Source organism: Coturnix japonica, chromosome 1 (assembly GCF_054131305.1).
Source record: "Coturnix japonica strain WE chromosome 1, WE-NBRP24, whole genome shotgun sequence".
Taxonomy (NCBI): Eukaryota; Metazoa; Chordata; class Aves; order Galliformes; family Phasianidae; genus Coturnix; species Coturnix japonica.
The window spans coordinates 73,302,831-73,322,660 of NC_140663.1; the positions used below are offsets into that span (position 1 = coordinate 73,302,831).

At 44.8% G+C, this 19,830-nt stretch overlaps 1 protein-coding gene across 7 annotated transcripts in view; it reads left to right on the plus strand.

Moving 5' to 3' along the window:
• Positions 1 to 19,830, plus strand: part of GSK3B (glycogen synthase kinase 3 beta) — a 121,033-nt gene that overhangs the window by 95,315 nt on the left and 5,888 nt on the right. For 4 of the 7 annotated variants that reach the window (XM_015874814.3, XM_085524764.1, XM_085524753.1 and 1 more), the window contains 3 exons: positions 6,882 to 6,920; positions 10,664 to 10,850; positions 15,701 to 15,799. In XM_015874814.3, the coding sequence (XP_015730300.1) occupies positions 6,882 to 6,920; positions 10,664 to 10,850; positions 15,701 to 15,799 (325 nt within the window). Of the gene's footprint in view, positions 1 to 5,334; positions 5,472 to 6,881; positions 6,921 to 10,663; positions 10,851 to 15,452; positions 15,599 to 15,700; positions 15,800 to 19,830 lie in introns of those variants that run through there. The other 3 variants (XM_085524770.1, XR_014937560.1, XM_015874838.3) reach the window with 3 other exon arrangements.

Consider the following 19,830-nt stretch of genomic DNA (forward strand, 5'->3'; position numbering starts at 1 on the left):
AGAGGTCTGTAAGTCCAGTGATGCTTTTTAGTGTCTTACGTTATCTGGGAACAAAAATAGGGCAAATTAAGTCCCTGGGAGTTGGTCTCTTCCCTTTCAAATTGCACCATGGTAGAAGTCAAGTCACAAGAACAAGACCAACAGCCTTCTAGCACAGAATTATATGGTTGCATCTGAATTTCTTCAGTGAGGGTGTTATGGATACGTTTCATCATTCTAAATAGATGTAGGTGAAACCAAGTTAATGTGAAGGAATTGAGAGGAGCTTGCCAGGAGATAGCATTACATTCTGCATAAGGGCACGGTTCTGTTGCGCCCTACGGCTTCTTATTCTGAACTCATTCCACGCATTCTTTGTGGCATCAGTTGGGTGCACAGTAGCATTTAAACCAGTTTGCTGCAGTTGAGTGACCTGATGCTTCATTTATGTACTTCACTTATTATACTAGTGCTAAATTAGTAAAAATGGATTATCCAGCCCTGTTGAAAAGCCCTGTGCAGCCCGTTCAGTGCCCATAGCCCTGTGGTGCAGCCCCTGTCCCTGCCCCCAGCTCCCCCTCCCCAGGCACAGCTCCATGCCGTTCCCTCGGGCCCTGTTGCTGTCACACAGAGCAGAGCTCAGCGCTGCCCCTCCGCTCCCTGTGAGGAGCTGCAGCCGCCATCAGGCCTTCCTCTGTGCTGAGCACAGCTTGGGACCTCAGTAGCTCCTCACACACTTTACTATCCAGAACCTTCCCCTTCTTTGTAGCCCTCCTTTGAAAGCTCTCTCCCAGTTTGATGTCCTTCTTATATTGTGGCACCCAAAGCCTCAGATTCCTTTCAGCAGTGCTGCTCTCCAGCATCTCATCCCCTAGTCGGTACACATATTCAAGATTGCCCCTTCCCAGCTGCAGAATCCAGCTCTTGATATTGAACTTCATGTGGCTGATGATTGCTTAGCCCTACAGTTTGCCAAGATCTCTCTGTAAAGCCTCCCCACCCTCTGGGGAGTCAACAGCTCCTCTTAACTTAGTATCATGTGTTTGAGTCCTGCATCTAGGTCATTTAGGAAAACATTGAAGAGAACTGCTCCTAAAATAGAACTGTGTGGGACCTCACTAGTGACTGGCCACCGGCCTGATGTGACCCCCACATCCATTGGAGCCTGACCCATGCGACAGTTCTTCCGTAGCCTCACATTGTTGTCCAGCTACATGCTGGACATTTTCTCTGGAAGGATACTGTGAGAAACAGTAAAAAAAAAAAAAAAAAAAAAAAAAAAAAGCTTTGCTGAAATAAGTAAATAATACCAGATCACCAAAGAATTAAGGCTGCTGAATACAGAAGTGTCCGTCCTCTTGAAGTTTCTGTAGTTTAGAATTGGAAATATTGACTAGGAAAGTACTTCTGAACTATCATTGCAGAAGTGCAGTCTAATCAATAGGAAAAGGGAAAGGGCAAGTAGTTTTTGTTATGCATGTAACTGGAGTGCTGTAAGTAGTTGCCAGCAGGACTTCAATTTTGAAAGCTTCAACCTCAGTAACACAAACATTTGTCATCTGGGTTAAAGAATTACTGAAGATACTGTATTTGGAAGGCTGTTATTTTTGTGATCTAGTTATAACTGGAGGACTCAGAGTTATTTTTTGTGTGGAAAAGCTTCCAGGCAGCTATTTATCAGGATGTTTAGAGGCAAAAAATGTCACTCCCTCATGTAGGCTCTTTGACACGGGAGCTTTCTCACTGTTGTTTCAAAACGTTTCAGGGAAATTTATCTGGTTTGCAAAAGTATGTTTGGATCACAATTAAAAGGATTCCAATGCTTTTACTCTGTATTACAAATAAATTACATTTGAAATTCTACGAGGAGGCCTTCTGTTGAACGTACCTGGTGTGGTGCTCTGCTCTCTGCCTATTTCTGGCAAGTTTTGAACAAGCTGGCCCAGTGGGGATGTACTATAGCAGAGGTGCCTATAGCAGAGAGATTGGAGCTAAATGATCTTAAAGGTCCTTTCCAAACCAAAACAATTCTGTGCTTCTATAATATCGCCAATACTATGAAGTATTGGGCGTACATTTTAGACTGAGCATTGTGTGCATTGGGTGTGTCTGTGTGTGTAGTCTTTGTATGTGTTTTACCACTCTGCTCACTGGTCCTTGATTGTTGAATTTTGCTGTACTTGCAGCAGGCAGTCCTGACACCTTCCTCTCACCATGGGACTGGGACATAAGCAGTCTGGTCTCTCTCATGACTCTTTTTTTCCACCCTCCCAGATCAGCCTCATCCTGTCCTACTCCTGCTCTCCTGGTTCTTGTCTGGCTTTGAGGCAGATTGTTTTGCTTGTAATACATCCAAGTGACTGCTCATATTGGAGATTCAAGAAAGAATACCAAGCGGTAAAAAGGATAAATAGCTTCTTTTGTCACTCCTAATTATAACTGATGACAAAAGAAAATGGAAATTCTTCTGTCAGAACTCTTTGTTGGTGAACTTGCATTTGAAATTAAGTGGCAAACTCTTCCGAGTTCGGAGCCTGATCTTTTGTAGATGCACAGAAGTAGAACAGAGGTTAGATATTTCCTTAGGTGTAATTTCACATTTAGCTCAAGTTTGCCATGAAGCGGGGTCTGCCTTTCAGTTCCCTCCTGCATATTCTTGATGCCTTCCTTTTGCATTCTTGTTTATATAGTAGCAAAAACCTTTTGGGGGAGGAAAAAAACCAAACACGTTATTCAAGATTTAGATTAGCTTTCTTACCTGACTACTCATTCAGGTCCAACTGTACATACTGGGACAAGAGAATGGGGCAGACTTGCAGGACCAGGAGAAGGGCAGGACTGTCTTTTCCAGCATGGTCTCAAGGTGTTTGATTGACTGTTGTGAAACCTTAGTTCTTTTTGAAGAGTACAGTTCTACTTTATACTTGATGTGTAATGAGTTCCCAAGCAAAGAGTGAAAACAGCTCTGCAGGAGGCAAGCTTAAAAGAAAGAAGAGAAAGCCAGTTTTTTCTGCCAATTTCATGTTTTCCAGATTCCTTTGTCGGAGCAAAGGATTTTTGGATAGTGTAAATCTCTTATCTCCATCTAATGCGTGAGAACAGAAGCCAGGTTGTGTAGGTGATAAATTGCCCTGCCTCACAGCCCTATTTGTATGCAGTAAAGAAAGTACTGCATAATGACAAATAAGTGAGCGTTCTTTAATATTAAGACGTGATTTGCATGAGTGCAATACAGCAATCAAGTGCTAAGTTTAACAGGTCTTCTGCAGCATAGTGTCTGTTCTGCTGTCCTATTGCAACACGTCTGCCGAAGCTGTTCCTTGTGGCTGTCCTGCTGAGGCTGGGATCATTTCCAGAGGCAGATTTTTTTCAAGTTCTGTCTGAGGAGAAGGGGAGCTTGTTCCGCTTGGCTGTGTTGCTCGCCTGTAGAGCTTGCTAGAAGCCAAGCATGTGCTGGTTAATAAAGGCTTCTCGGTGCTGGGTTTGCTGGGACCTCAGTGGAATTAGCCCAATAACAAGTGTGTGGTCTCAGCAAGAAGGAGCACTGCAGACAGGTTTCTGGTTCTGTTCCCACTTCTGTGTCGGCTCATTTGTAAGCCACTTAACCCTTCTGTCATCATTCCTCTGGCTGGGGAAGTGCCATCAGACAGGGATTTTTGACTACTAAGGCGTTAGCTATTTTTGAGAGGCTTTAAGAAAAAACAGGGATTCAGTCAGAGAGGGTGGACTTCTTTTAATCTTCATTTGCATCACATATGTTCTATGCACTTCAAAAATAGAAAACTGGTGTATTTCAGAAATCCCCTTCCAGAATTCCCAGCCTCTTGGAACAAGACTGATCCTCAGAGCAGGAGTTCAGCATTAGCTTTGTGTTGCCTTGTGTTCGGGTGAAGCTCAATCCAGAAGTTGCTGCTTTGCATGCATCTCCTCTTTTTCCTTCTGTGTTTGTGAACATCATGTTTCTCATAAAGCTTATTATGTTTCACTTGCGTGACTGAAATACTCCTTCATGTCGTGAAGCTGTGCTGATGGTACTGTGTGATTGCATTTCAAACAAGTTGACTTGAGGGGTCGTGTCCTACATCTGACAGCTTTGATGGCTTGCAAACAGGAGGAACTTTCCCTGTTTCTTAGTACTGACGTTTTGAGAGAGGCTCTATCCCCTCCTCCCCAGCCTAGGGCATGTGCCATCAAAATGCGCTTACGGACCAAGAGGGATGTACGCGGGCTGTCGGCCTGCAGCGGGACTGTGGGTGGTTCTTGGCAATACGCACAGGGCTCCAGAGCTGGCAGGGAAATTTCTAACTGCAGTGTCACCGGCTTGATGCGTTAGCAACAGATGTCATTTTAATAAGCCTCTGCTCTCTTAGGAGCACAGCACGCTAGAAGGACTCGCGATCTGCATGCAAAACACACAGCGGGTGATGGCAGGAGCAATGTCTTTTAATACGCACTGGCTGGAAGAGCACCTTGCTGTAACATTGTGAAGCTCAGATGCGTAATTAGACCAAGGCGGCGGAGCTCCATGTTGTGTATGGCAAGTCAATGAGCTGAAAGTCAGACCAGGCATTCTGCTGAAACAATGCTCAACTCTTGCCTTGTGGGGTTTCATTTGAGGGCTGAATGCTGATGTAAGTGCAGTGAAAGAGAGCATCCTACGCTTCCCATCCTTTTCCTTGCAGAGTCTGTGGATAGAAAAATAAGAATTGAAATTCAGAAAGGGTGTGAACTCTACTACATTGGTAGGAAGCATTTCAAATCAGAGAGACTGTATGTGACTTGCTCTGCTAGCACACAAGGGCTTCTTCTAAATGGATATCATTTGGGGCTGAAAGCCCAGTAGTGCACCTGGGGCATTTAGGCCTGACAGTCATTGTGCAGTATAGGAGATGGTGGTGGTTCCTGAAAAATGGACAGGGAGCTGCCAGAGAGATCACACCAATAGCGGCGTAACGCAGGAAGGAAGTAGGCGATTGCCTGGCCTCACAGCCTGCAGTCATGGGCATTCGAGCATCACCAGCATGCCTGAACACAGAACCGACTTGTGCTGGTCCCTCAGCTTTTTGGTGAGGTATTCATCTATTGGAATCTGATGGAAAACAAACAAAACGCAAACACCAAAAGCTGTGGTTTTGGATGAGTCAGCATTTCCATTTGACATGACCGCGCAGAGATTTTGTAACTCATCCAAAAAGAGCCAGTGATTATTTGGGTCTCAGCCTGAAATTCATTGCTTCGCAGAAACTTAAGAGGTTTTGAGTTATGCAAGTGCAAATTTTCCTTGAAGAATATTGTACTGTAAAGCCTTTTTCTTTCATTTTCTTTTATTTTTGCATTTGTTTATCTCCAAAACAGGTTCATTTTTTAAAATGAAAACTTGAGCCTTCGGTCCCTGCTGTGGACAAAATAGCCTTACCAAAGGTCTTGTTTCATTTTAGAAAAATGAATTGCTGCGCCGGTGGGGTAGTATCTGATCGCTTTCAAAAGTTCCTGTCAGTGTTTTATTTTTGGTTTTGTTTGTGGACTTGCTGTGCATTTTGCCCGGCCGTATTTAGTCTGCATACTAAATGGTAGTCTGCCCAAACACTTTACTTTGTGCACTTAGCTTTTGTTTGTTTTGTTTTGTTTTCCTTCTTTTGGTTTGGTTTTATTTTTTATTTCTTTTTTTTTTCCTTTTCTCCTTTTTGTTTCCTTTACGATTTCTTTATTTCTTTTGCTTTCACCCAGATGTACCTTAAACCGAGACAGACTTTGCTCCAAAGGGCCGGATTTTAGTCCGTGCACTAAATTTTAGTCCGCAGACTAAAAAAATAATCCGCGGATTATTTGCTACCTCCATTCCCTCACTGAGAACTACCTAGACCCGAAGCTTTGGCTGCACCCCATGGCTGGGGGTCTCACAGCTAGCAGGGAGCCCTGCCCTCTGTCCCCTGCCTAGCGGTGACCATCCCCGGCTCCAAACGAGTGTAGTTCTCAGTGGGTGAATTTGTCAGCCTTCCTGGTGGGGCTTTGTGGGATCAGAAGAGCTGGAAGACGCAGGGTGGGGTGGGGAAGAGTCGCTTTTAGTTTTAGCGTATTAGTCCAAAGGAGAGGGGGGAACAAATTGAGGGCAAATTTCTTAATCAGTGGGTGCGACGATATGAGGGGGAAAGACCCGTAGTAGAAAGGAAATTCAGTCCATACCCGCACTCCTGAGGTGGTATCGCCAGTTCCTGAAGAATCCTAAAGAGATCACATCAGCAAACAAACTCCAGTGGTGGGGGAAGTCAATCCAAAATGGAGAATAATCCGCGGCGGCCTGAGGCACCCATAGCTCACGCAAATTGAAAGCATCCAAATTGGAAGGACAGAGCCCAGATTTTTATTTTCTTTTCAGCACCAATTATAAATCGTTAGGGGTTTGGCTTTTTTTCAGAAAAAAAACCCAAAAACAACCAAAATCAAGTTTGCATTGTGTCTCTGGGACAGATTTACAAGTGGGATTCACTTCTGGAGACAAACTAATTCGGACCCATTGTCTGTGGACATCTATACCCAGGACCAAAGACTGAAAATTCTTTGTGATGAGAATTTCGATTACCCTTTTAGTTCGAGTTTTGATTTCGATTTTTTTTATTATTTTATTTTTTTAGTAAATGCACTGGCATTGGAACATAAATTGAATAGAATAATGTTTCTATACTATGCCTCACCATTGCACAATCAATTTATTGGCATACACTATGGTGAAGTTGGACTTGCTGCTATGGAGACTGATGTTAAAAGTTTCTAATTGTATAAACATTTTCTATGTCTCCCACACCATGGATTTCTTATAATATTGGATATATTTTTCCTTGCTGAACTTATTCTCATTTGGATTGACTCCCCCTGTTTGGATTATTTCACTGCATTATCTTTAGGACTCGTCAGGAACAGGACATTTCACCTCAGGAGTACGGGTATGTACTGAAACATTTTTTCAAACTACTAGGCCTAGCCTTGAAAAAAGGAGAGGAATGCTAGAAAGGGGTATTTGAGTCGAGTGAGCATCCCTGAAGCAGCAGACAGGCAAATGTTTTTTTACCACAAGGTAATGAAGAGGAGATAGGCTTAGATGTGCAGCTCTTTTCCATGTTAGCCACTACTTCGTGAGGGGGGGAAGCTGAGTGAAGACTCAACAGTAATTTGGGTTTTCCCATCCCTGGTTCTGGAACAGCGAGGGTGGCCCTTGGGCACTGCCGGCCCAGGATGCCTGGCTGCTCATTCAGGGGCAGGATGAGTTTAGGAAGAGTCTTGTGAGGGTTTCACTGCCAAAATGAAGAGCGTGAGAGTTAGACAGATGAGAGAACTCCTCTTACAGACAGCAGGTCTGTTGCTCACCCTGCCTGCTGATGTGCTCCAGATAAAAACTCGTCGTCTTTTCCTAAAGGAAAAACGAAATGATATATTTTTAAAAATCTGTGTAGTGGCTGATGAATGAGCTGTCCTGAGGGAAAAACACAGCTGAATATGAAGTTTCAAGCTGTGGTAAATCAAGCTTATTAAAACACTAGTGAAGAAGATACAGGAGCGAGCCCTCTCAGTAAATATCAGAAGACTTCGCTTCAGTGGTTTTACCTCAAGACATGCTTATTTGCACTATTTACCACAGGGAAACAAACAGAAGTCACTTTGACTGCATGCATCCCAGGCACAAGAGCTAGCACAGCGTGTGTGGAACTCACACGAGTGCTCTCCAGCACCCTTGGAGGACTTGTGTCCAATTCCCATTCACCAGAGTGCACTCTTTGGCTTACAGCCTACCCAGGGAGTGCCTGTGCAAGTTCCTAACTGCAGGCAGTTAGCATGTCATGCACCAATTTATTTCTTCTAGGTGCTGCATGTTGTTTGTTCGCTTGTGGTGGTGCAAGAGCATTTTGGATTAGCTCAGCTTTTATCAAAACTGCTGGCATTAGAACTTATCACTCACCCCAAGCCCGCTGCCTTTTCTGCAGCCTGTGCATCACCTGTAACATAGAATCATAGAATCCTCAGAGTTGGAAGGGACCTTTAGAAGTCATCTGATCCAGCTCCCCTGCAACGAACAGGGACACCACAGCTAGACCAGGGTGCTCAGAGCCTGATCCATCCCATCCTTGAATGTCTCCAGGGATGGGGCTTCCACCACATCTCTGTGCAAACTTTTCCAGTGCCTCACCACTCTCACTGTAACAGATTTTTCCTTACATCCAACCTAAATCTACTCTCTTTACTTTCCCCTTGCCCTTTGAAAGACCCCGCTAAAGAGTCTGTCCCCTGCTTTCTTGTAGCTCCTCATTAAGTACTTAAAGGCCACTACCAGGTCACCTTGGAGCCTTCTCTTCTCCAGGCTGGACAGCCCCAGCTCTAAGTTTATTCTCATAGGGATCATTTTTGTGTCCCTCCTCTAGACACACTCCAGCAGGTCTGTGTATTTCCTGTACTGAGGACTCCATATCTGGTCACAGTACTCCAGATGATGTCTCTCCAGCACAGAGCAGAGGGGCAGAATTGTCTCCCTCACCCTGCCGGCCATGTTCCTTTTGATGCAGCCCAGTTGGTGTTCAGGGATGCAAGGGCAGAGTGCTGGTTTGTGTCCAGCTGCCATCTGCCAGTATCCCCAAGTCCTTTGTTTACAGGGCTGTGCTCCATCCTTTCATCCCCTCAGCTCGTACTGATAGTGGAGGTTTCCTTGGCGCAGGTGCAAGATCTTGCACTTGGCTTTGTTGAACCTTAATTCTCCTGGTCCCACTGCTCAAGCCTGTCTAGATCCCTCTGGATGGCATCCCATCCCTTGGACATGTCAGCTGCACCCCACAGCTTGGTGTCATCTGCAGACTTACTGAGGGTGCAGTCAACCCCATGTCAGTGTCACTGATGACAATGTTGGAGGCTGTTTGTCCCTGCACTGATCCCTGGGGAACATTGTTTGTCATTGATCCCCATCCAGACATTGAGCCATTGACAGTCACTCTCTGGGTTCAATCTTGCAGCCAGTTCTTTGTCCATCAAACAATCCCCTCATGAAATCCATATCTGTCCAATCTGGGGAGAAGGATGTTGTGAGGTACCATATCAAAGTTCTTACTGAAGTCCAGATAGATGACATCAGTGGCTCTTCCTTTGTCTACTGATGCAGTGACACCATCATTGATGACAGATAGGTTGGTTGAACAAGATTTGCCCTTGGTAAAGCCATGCTGGTTCTCCTGTATCACCTCCTTGTCTTCCATGCTTCTTAGCATAGCTTCTAAGAGGATCTACTCCTTGACTTTTCCTGGCACAGAGGTGAGACCAACAGATTGGTAGTTCCCTGAGTCATCCTTCTTAAAAATGGGTATGATGTTGCCTTTTTTCCAGTCACCAGGGACTTCACCTGACTGCCATGATTTTTCAAATACCACTGAGAGTGGCTTTGGTGACTACACGAGCCAATTCCCTCAGCACTCTAGGTTGCATCTCATCAGGACCCACAGATTTGTGAATGTTCTGGTTCCTCAGATATGAACCTGGTCTTTGTTTGCAACCGCAGGGGCATTACTTTCCTTTTCTGATTAGGGTACCCATAGAAGCCTTCCTTGTTCTTCTTGGCACCCCTTGCCAAGTTTCATTCAGGCTGGGCCTTGGCTTTCCTTACCCTATCCCCATGTGGCCCAACAGCTTCCTTATACTTTTCCCACAGTACTTGTCCTTGTTTCCACTGTTTGTGCATTGTCTTCTTGCTTTCCAGTTTGACCAGCAGGTCCTGTTGAGCCATACTAGTGTCTTGCCTCCTTTCCTAACTTCATAGTTCAACATAGTGAGAGGCCATCCAGGTCACCTACATGATAACCTTCTATTTTGTTTGTTATGTAAGAAGAGAGGAGGATGGGAGCATTTTTAAGTGTGTTTATAGCTGTTCTTAGAGCTTTAACACAAAGCTGCAGTGAGGAACTGCTGTGAGCTTTGTGTTGTCATCAGCCCGGGTAAAAGTCTTTTAGAATAGAATAGTTGGTTTTCTTGACACAGCTTTCAGCCTTAGAAATACCAGATGTGCAAGAGTTATCCCATTATAGGAATGACTTGCCAGAATAAGGTTAAGGAAGGAGAAACCTGCAAGTTAGAGCTAGACATTTCCTGCACCCCACCCTCGCTTCCCTTGTTGTTCTCCAAAGTTGAACAGCAGCCTCCATAGCAACAATCTGACCTACTGCCTGCAAAGGTCCATGTTAGTAAGACTTCATTCACTAGCAAAAAGTAAAAAGAAAAATGAAAAGAAAAAAAAGAAAAAAAAAAAATAGTGGGGCCCTATTCAATTTTTGCATTCAGTGAATCCTGCTCATTTGAACCCTTTCTCCCCACCTTCACTCCACCCCATGTGCATGGCTGGTAGCACCTGTGTGTTTTTGTCATGACTTTTGAATGAGTCCCCCCTTCATTCTTGGAGTTGTTTCTCTGAGTGCGCTCCCATGAAGTCTCTTGCTGGCATTGCTCCTTCACTTGAGTGCAAAGCTTGGCAATTAACCCTTTCTCAACCCCAGGAACTGGATTTTCCCATCCTCGCTGGAGGACGTTGATTACTACAAACACAAGTTTGTTCCAGCGCGTTGGGCAACGAGAGGTTTAATTGCTCTGGCTTACTGCTGCTCAGCAAAGGGAAGGGACGTACCCAGACAACCTGTTTCTCCTTGCTTGCTTTTTGCAGGTCTTCCGGCCCCGCACTCCACCAGAAGCAATTGCGCTATGTAGCCGTCTGCTGGAGTATACCCCCACTGCCCGCCTGACTCCCCTGGAGGCCTGTGCGCACTCTTTCTTCGATGAACTACGGGACCCAAATGTCAAGTTACCAAACGGGCGAGAGAAACCTGCACTCTTCAATTTCACCACTCAAGGTAGCCTGCAGGCATTGAGGATCCCTGCTGGGATAAATGTTTGCTGTGATGCACATCGCACTCGCAAAAGTTAAAAATCAAAGGGCTTACCTTTGCAGTTCAGTGTCTGCAGTCTAGATGATGTGTATGTGTGGAGTACCATGCTCAGTGACCATGGAGATTGGTTTTTCCTTTTGGAGATGTTCCTATTCCTCCATTCCTGCAGTGCCATGTTGAGGAGCAGTGAATATTAAGGTTGGCAGGGAAGTTTGTAGTGTTGCTGCCTATGTTGGTTTTGGATGTGAGATAAATGCAGGAATGTCACTGTCCAGGTTTTATGTACTGTAGAGTTTATCTGGTATCATACTAACTCAGTAAATCAGAAATGAGTGCATGTGATGTCCATCTGCTGAAATGTGCCCGAGCAATGAACTTGTTCTGAATGGCTGCCTTGCAGAACGTAAATCTACTACATGAAAACAAGGGTTTAAAAAAGGATTGGAAAGATCTGCACTAAGTACTTTTAAAAAATCCTTAGAGAAAAAATAAATACACGTGTTGGGAATTTGTCCCTGGTTTCCCCCAGGCAGTGTGGAAACTGCTGAGTAATTTAATCCTCAAGTAAACCCCTCCTTTGCCATCCTAGAGAGTTGGATGTGCTCTCACGGTGACTCTTGGGAATGGCAGGAGAAATTGCTTCCAGGGAGAAGAAGTGTTTAAGATTCAAAAAAGCAGTTTTCTGTCACTGACAGGTGCCAGTGTTAGCGTCTAGAAAGAGAGTGCAGGAGAGAGGTTGGCCATTAATACATTTCCAAATGAGCCTTGTTGCTTCTCACAAGCCAAAAAATATCCAAAAACCAACAAAAAAAAACCAAAAAAAACCCCACAGAATTTGAAGAATAAGCAAATAAAGTGCTTTTAAGACTTTTGTTAATAAATGTGCAGTAATAGGTCCTGTCTAGCAGCATTACTACTTATGACCTGAGGATACACAAAGAGCTTCTGCTGCTCCTGTGGCAATGTGTTGTCATCAGTGGCCCCATCAGAGTGACTAATCCAAAGCAGAAATCACATTTGGGAAACAGATCAGGACTTTAGAAATCAGATATGTTGATAACTCGTGTCATCTCTGGTAATTCTGAAAGCAGTGAAAGATATCCTTTTGTTTTGTATGACATTTGTTTTCAACAGACAGTATTAAATCTTAAAGGAAGTGTTTTATTTGGCTATGGCCAGTTGACCGAAACCCATGGAGTAGGAGGTGGAGAGGGCTTGAAAACAAAGCTGTTAGAAATAACAATATGGATCTGGTGGTTACTGTACTGAATTGATTTTCAGAAAGAACATAGGCATCATACCAAATCTGCTGACATAGGCAGTGGTCTAGGAGAAAGCATGGAGTGTATATGGCAGATAAAGATCGTGGTCTTTGGCTGCCAGCAGTGGTTCTGGGGAGTGTGCATGCCTACTGTAGAGATGAGAGCTGTTAAGAGAGCTTTATCTGATCATTCTTACTGTCTTGTCTCTATTTTTCTTAGTATAAGAACAAATAATATGTGCTAATTAGGACTTAAAAAAAAATGATCATGGCCAACGAAGCATCTGTAGTAGCCAGTGCTGCAGTTCAGTGACTCTTAGACCTGCAAGACAGAAAGCACTGAAAGCATTTTGTTTTTCCTCTTAGAAGATGAATTTTTCAAACATCCTGTAAAGTGATTGCCATTTACTAAACTTCTTAGAGCTTCTCAGTGATTCTGCTGGGTCACAAATGTTGCTATCTGCCCATATTAGTTGGCCATTGAAGACTGCTGTGATTCAGCACTTAAAAGCAGCAGTCATTGCTCTTTGATGACAAGCGCTTTTATGCCTGGAGTTTTTCAATCAGAAAAAAAAAAATGACTTGTGACCTTTAATTATAAAAAGGGTTTTTGTCTTTTCTTTAAAAATAAAACTAATTTTAAAGGAAGACTTGATTTCTGTCCAGGCTCAGTCTCAGCGTGTCCAGAAATCCTTTGTGTGACCTAGTGTCACCTAGAAATGATATTTCTGTTTAGGGTATGCTCAGTGATGAGGTACAGAAAGAGGAGTAAGAAACCTGTGTTGATTCCAGCACTCTTCTGCTCTGAAGAGAAACTGCTCTATAAGCTTGTTACACAGAAAGTTTGTTACTGTGACTAAGTCAATGGTACAAAACTAATTCCTCCGAGGCATTCTTGGAGCGCTGAAATATTAAACAGCTCGGAGCTCTCAGTATCATCATTTCCCAGTGCAAGGCATTTTATTGTGTTTGGGGAATGAAGATAATCAGGTGTTCTGGTACAACTGGATATTTTTATTGTAGTTCCTTATTGGAGATGCAGAGTGGTTGTAGGTGTCAAGATTTGATCAGGAGGAGAGCTGTTTCCCCAGCTAACGTGAACCAGAATTGGCTCCCATAAATTATTTGGTATCACTGCTCTGTTCACATAATGATATTGAAATCTTTATCTGCATTACCTTGATCACAATACCTTCTTGCAGCAGTACTGGTTGAAATTACCGCAACCCTGAACTGCAGGTTTGATTTAGATAACCATGCTACAGTTCCACAGCTTGTCCATAGATTGTCACTGAGGACAGACTGTCAGTACCACAGCTCAGACCTTTTGTTCTGCATTGACATGCCTCATTCTCACAGATATGACAGCCACAAAGGTACAGCAGAACAAAAATCCAAATCCTGAAGCAAAGTTATTGTTAAACTCCAGCCAAATAAGTTCCATTTGCGTTGATATTGTCGTCTGAATTGGCACGCTTCTTCTCTTAAGTGTAGTACCAAGGCACTTGAAGCATGCTGAACTTAAGAGGCTTCATACCAGTTAAGACAGCACGAGGTTTTTGTAGCAGTGAGCAATCCCAGCCTTGTTGTCTCCGCACATTCCTTCAGGGAGCTTCAGAGAAACATTTGTGCAACAACAACAGCAAAAAGCAGGATGCTCACCATAGCCGGTGCTGTGAAAGGACACGTTCTGGCAGCACTAGAAGAAAGTATAAGAGGAATCAGCCTGTGTCTGAAGTGCCATTGCAGCAGTATTTTTCTGCCGGGTCAGCTGGCTGTTTGGCCGTAGGATTCTGGCTGCAGAGATGCTGTCAGAGGATAGTTGCATCCTTGAGGCACTGCTTAGCACCAAAAGGTAGCAAATGGCATTCAGTTCCCTTGACACCTTATCACTGCTTCTCTTAGGGCAGCAGTCCCTTACTACTGCCAGTGATGAACAGGAAAGAATGCGTGGGCAACAGAAACTTTAAAAAGTAATGAAGAGAATGGCAGATTCCTTGTAATAACAGGTTTGAGAAACAGCTTTGGAGAAGATATTAAAGTAGCAGGATTTTCTTCCACAGGGCAGCTGATAGCCAGTACAGGATTAAAGTCTAGGTTTGTCACCTGTGGTCAGCTTTGATTCATAGGATTCATGTTTCTTCACTTTATTTTTCCATCAAAAGGAGGCATTTGAATTCTGAACGATATTACGAATATGTGGATTCTGCATTATTCCCATATAAGTTTGAGGATTTGTATTTATATGCTTGTATTGATTATTGAAGCTTTATGGATAGACCAGGTCCAGAATGTAACATTATAGTGGATAGATTTGATAGGTCACAGGTAATGCAGCAATTTCTGATTGGTTCCAGACTGGAACTTGTATTCATAAGTGCTTAAATACAGTATCAAGATATGCATTAATAAGAGGCTTATGAACAAGTGAGAGTTGTCTGCATCTTCCCTTCCTAGCAGAAAATGAACTTAAAGGGGAAAAAATCATTAACTAGACCACTGGTCCTTTTAGGCCCTAAATTTAAAGCTTGTGTTAAGGAAGAGAAATGGTTTCTTAGAAACAAACTCCATTAATGTAAGACTGCTTACAGAAGCCCTTGCACCCCCAGAAGTCATAAGTCATCCCTGTATGAGGTGACTGTTCACATCCTTCCCACCGGATGTTGCTTTCTCAAGAGACAGTCACTCCTGATGCTGAGGCAGACAGGACCTGTCTTGTCTTGGCTCCATTCCGCCTTCTGTGAGGCAGTCAGTTCTCCTGGGAGGCTGTCAGAAAATTGTGAGTTGTTGGCAGAGTGCTGCCCTTCACCCTCCCACGGCAATGGTTTTAAGATGCCTATTTCATGTCCTGATACACGCTGAAGCTATATTAGATTTGGAGCCTAAAAGCCATGGCTATTTTTTCCTTGATTAATGGCTGTGTCATTTTGTTGTCCATTTAAATTACCCAGCAATCCCATTCCCTTTGCCTGTCCTTGTACTTTTTAGAGGAGATGGCACCTCTTCTTGACCACGTTCAAAGAGATTGCCTTAAAATTGGGTCTTGGGTTTCCAGGTCCTTGTGAAATACAGCTTGAGCGAGCCAAAGAACTGAACCCCTGGAGCTCTTGGAGCCACTGTGACATCTACTCATTGCTGAGCCAGTGCCCCAAGCAGCATGACTGCTATCAGCATTCATATTGATTGCCAGTGGGTTTGTGAAGGGAATCCTTCCAGTTCTCAAAAGGCAATACAGCATCAGGCTTTTGATAAGCAACAGGCTTGACCAGTTGTTTGCTAACTGACAACCCACTGTCTTTCTCTAGGAAGTAATTCCCTGATGCTGGTACCAGCCTTGTAGTCCTGTCAGCCTTGCTACAGGGATGGCCTTGTTGAATATTGCTGTGGTTTCCCCCTGCTGGTCAGCCAAGAGGAGAAGCACAGTGTGGCCTTTGGCTGTGAAGGGCACACGTTTGCCCCCGGTTTACCTGTTACGGGACAACCCAAGGAGCTGCGCTGCATGCGGGGCTCTTTCTGAATGACAAGCTAACTGTTTGTTCCACCTCCCCTCCAGAACTGTCAAGTAACCCATCTCTGGCTTCGATCCTCATCCCTGCTCATGCTCGGAACCAAGCAGCTGCTTCAACCCCTACAAACGCTACAGCAGCCTCAGGTGAGAACGTGCGCCCGCCTGCCTGCCCTGCTCCATGGCACCATTCCCTGTGGAGGCCCAGGGTGAGCAGGAAGGAAAGGACAGGCTTCTCCAGCCCTGCCTTCTGCTCGGTCTCTGCTCATGGTCACTGGATGCTACCTGTGGTTGCTAACCCACATCCTAACCTGGGCCACCGATACATTTGTTGATGCCTCTTGCCCAGGCTTTCACTGTGAAAGAATAGTTATCTCCTCTGTTTTTTATTTATGTTTTTTAAAACATGTTTATTTTATTGTGGATTGTTTTGCACCTGAACTGTGAGCGTTCAGCCTCTCCAAAGTTAGTACTGACTTTGAGCACAATGCCTAGGAGGAGAAGGAGTGGTTAGCTTAGTAGTCATGGTCTCTGCAGAGCATGGATGGAGAGGATTTTCCCCATGGGAGAGGCAGAAGCTTACAAAAGTTGGGGTAGGGAGTTGGGTCACCTTGCTCACCGCCTCTTCTCTGTAGCTGCAGTTGCTTCTTACTGAGTTCACCCGTGTTACCTTTGTGCACTCTGAGTTTTGGCCAGCACTGAGCAACTTTCTTTGTTCTGTCTCACTCTCACGTTTCTGTCAGAACCCCTTTACAAGCTCACTGTTGGTCTGCAGCCACTCCAGTTCACATTATGTTTCCAGCGAAACCTAAAAAGCTGAGTAATATCAGTTGGGAGACTCCCAAAGCAAATCCCAGGTGCTGCCGGATGTGGCAGCGGTGATTCACACGTGGCACTGCGTCAGCCCTGAGTCAGCATGCCAGCAGGCCAAGCTCACTGCGCTTGTGCAACCCGAGGCAGGCTGCAAGATGGGTGTGCTTGCATGTGTGTCTCTTGAACATGTCAGGTCCACTTGAGAAGGGGCAGGGACCTGCTTTTGAGGTGCAGGGTGCTTACTCAGTCATGCAGGAAAATGTCTGCAGGTTGATGTTCCAGTTTCTTCAGTCTTGATGTGCTCGGTCCAGCCACTGCTGTACAGAAAGCATTTTCATGGTCCCTTTTAGACAACTGGAGCCGAATTGGAAGATCAGGCTTCTCTCTAAAAACGTGGCATCAGCTGGTAAAAGATAGAGCCTGTATAATTGATGTGGTTTGAACTTAGGAGAAAGCAGATTTGCTCTTTTAGGATTTAGTATTTTTGTTTCGTACACTTGGCAGTGTTTTGCAAATAGTCATGTTCTCGGTTTCCCTTCTGTGTGCATCTGTTGCTCAATAAGTGAGAAAAAAAAACAGATAAAGTAGTAAAATGGATGGAAGAACTACAAAGTACAGACAGGGAATTTGACTTTAAAGTCCTGAAAAATCCCTTCGCTAAGTGTCATTTAATACCTTTCTGAGGAGCTGCTCTCTTTGCTAAGATGCAGCAGTCTTGTGGGGTGAACTGGCTTAAGAACAACTGTTTTCACCCAGTACTTCCACTCCAGTACACAGAAGGGGGAAAATGTATTAGCCTGAATCCTAGAAGTGCCTGAAATGTGAAATGCACTAAAAGGAAAGAGAAAAAATAACGATTACCTTATTGATGTCAACATGTGTAAGCCTCCTGTTCACAAGCAGTACTCACAGCTGGGACAGCACATCCTACTCTTAGTTCACCAGAAAACAACCTTGCAGCTTGGACAGAGGCTGTGTAATTCAGTAAGGATTGAGCAACATGCAGTGTTGTGTTTCTGCTGCACAGCTGTTTTGTAGTTCCTTGCTCACGTGGGGCTCTCAGCAGGCCTTGGGAATTTCAACAGAATTACAGTTTTATGATTCAGTCCCGTATGAGGTTGTGTTAATCTGTTTTGCTTTGCATGCTGATGCCTCACCAAGCAAACACCTCTGATTGAAAGTGTCCCCTTTCCCCTTGTATATTCCGCAGCAGTAAGTTCATAGCTGCTAAAGCAACATGGAAGCACTTCTCCCACCTGACCCAGGGCAGCCTGACAGGCAAAATGTGAACCTGTGCGAATAAACAGTGCAGGTTCAGAAACTGTTTTGAGCAGGGAAGAGAACAAACTCACATCAAGTTTGAGAAATCCCCTATGACTTCTGTGGCACAAAAAGGAAAAAGGAGTTGAAAGTGATTGGCCCTGCTGGAAATGGTGTGCTGGCTTTCTGTGAATCACACTGGTGATTGATAAAAGGAGCTGTGTGGCTTTGTACGCATGGATGCTGACTTGATCAGTCCATAGGAGGAAGACAGTTCACAGCCGTGTAGCCACACCAAGCTGAGCAGTTTACCTGTTCGTGTGACAGCATTTTTCTTCCTGGCTTAGCCAGCAGCAGCAGCTACCCCTTTGTTAGCAGTGCTAGGATGGGAAGGGTGTAATTGCCATCTGCAGGGAGCTGTGCCAGCTGGGATGCTGGGGTTGTCGTCTTAGGCATCCTGCTGTGCTGATCCCGTGTAATCCCAAATGAGATGGTGTGCCTGAACTTTCAGCAATAAAACAGATTAGAGCTAGTGTCACCTGCCAGTGTGGGGTGGTTGAAAAGGCCACAGTACTACAGTAAGTAAGATTTAGTGCAAGTATGATATTTCCATTGTAAGAATTGTGGACAGCTCTGCTTTCTTAGAAGAGGGGCAGGCAGTTTTCATGCATCCACGGCAGCTACAGGAGAGCAACTCGTACATGTCAGTCTTAGAAGTTCTGCACTGAGCCCAGCATTTCGCCTTCAGTAGACACTGCAGGACAAACAATCCCTTCTCATCCTTGCACTCCTCTCCTCTGTTGCCTTGTGTGGACTCCTGCACCCTTTGCACTTCTGTTTCTCTCTTTGTCTGTCAGTGCTCAAATCCAGCCAGCTAATGCTGTCATTAGTGTTAATGGGTTTTCTCAGACTGAGTTGGTGGCTCTGTCTTTGAACCGCAGCCCAGTTTTTCCTTTCTGAGATGTTTCTGGGGAGCACCACGTACCCTCTTAGAAAGTAAGAGGTATTCCTCAAGGGCAGCAGCTGAACTGGCAGAGAATATATTGATTACTTTTTCCCTCTGCTTATAAGAAGTTCAGAAGTGGCTGCCACTTAAACCGTGCTGTGGTTTCCTTGCTGCACACAGAGGTGTCAGGCGGGTGGGTTACAGCAGGGCATGCCCTAACCTCAAGCCACAGGCTGCTACACTCACCTGCCCCTAGAGAGCTGTGTACCAGCTCGTAGCTTCGGTCCCTAGCACAGCTTCCACAGCAGCACAACCAGCAAAGCAGATTTTCTGCAGTTTAGTGGTGTTGCTGAAGGTGTAGGTTTTCTTCTCCTGGTGACGAGGAGTAACTGAATGCCCAGAAACCCTCATGCTCTGGTTGTGCTCTTTTTCCAGCACTCCAGCAGAGAGATGCTGGAGCAAGCGCTACTCTGCTCCCCAAACACTACATTCACAACAGGTTGCAGAGTCACAGTGCTGCATTTTCTTGCAGGTTCTGAGTCAGTGCAGCCCCTTAGCAGCCTGTGCTTTGTCCCAGCTTGGGTGGGCTGTTACACAGTGTACTGAAAAGCCCCATGTCAATGATCCAGGGCTGCATCACCATTTCTTTATGACCCTATGCTGGATGTATTTCTCAGAAACTCCCCCATTAGCGTGATGATAAGAGGAACATGTGTTACGTGTTACATGAAGTAGCTCCATCCCCTTCTTTCTTCTTTATCTCTGCTCAGTAGCAGTGTAATAATGGTTTCAGCCTCTGCTGTCTTTAGGAGTGGGAGATCAAAAAACACATTTTCTTTCACCAAATGAAACACACACACTTTTTGTTTTTGCACAGAGAAATCCTCTGCCAACATTACAGGTTCCAGCTGGACCGTTTGCATCAGGCACAGATGTTGTATTAGCTGGGGTTTATCTCTACCTGCACATCAGGCACAGTTGGAGGCGTGACTCAGCAAGAAGCTGAGAGTCAGTTTCCACTTCACTTTTCCTTGGTCATCATTAGTTTGCAAGCACGTGTGGTCTGGGAGCTGCTCCTTGACAGCAGTTCCCCACCTAGATGGGATATCCTAGTGTGGGTCACTTCGGTATGGGGGGAAAGGGAATGGGAAACTTTCCC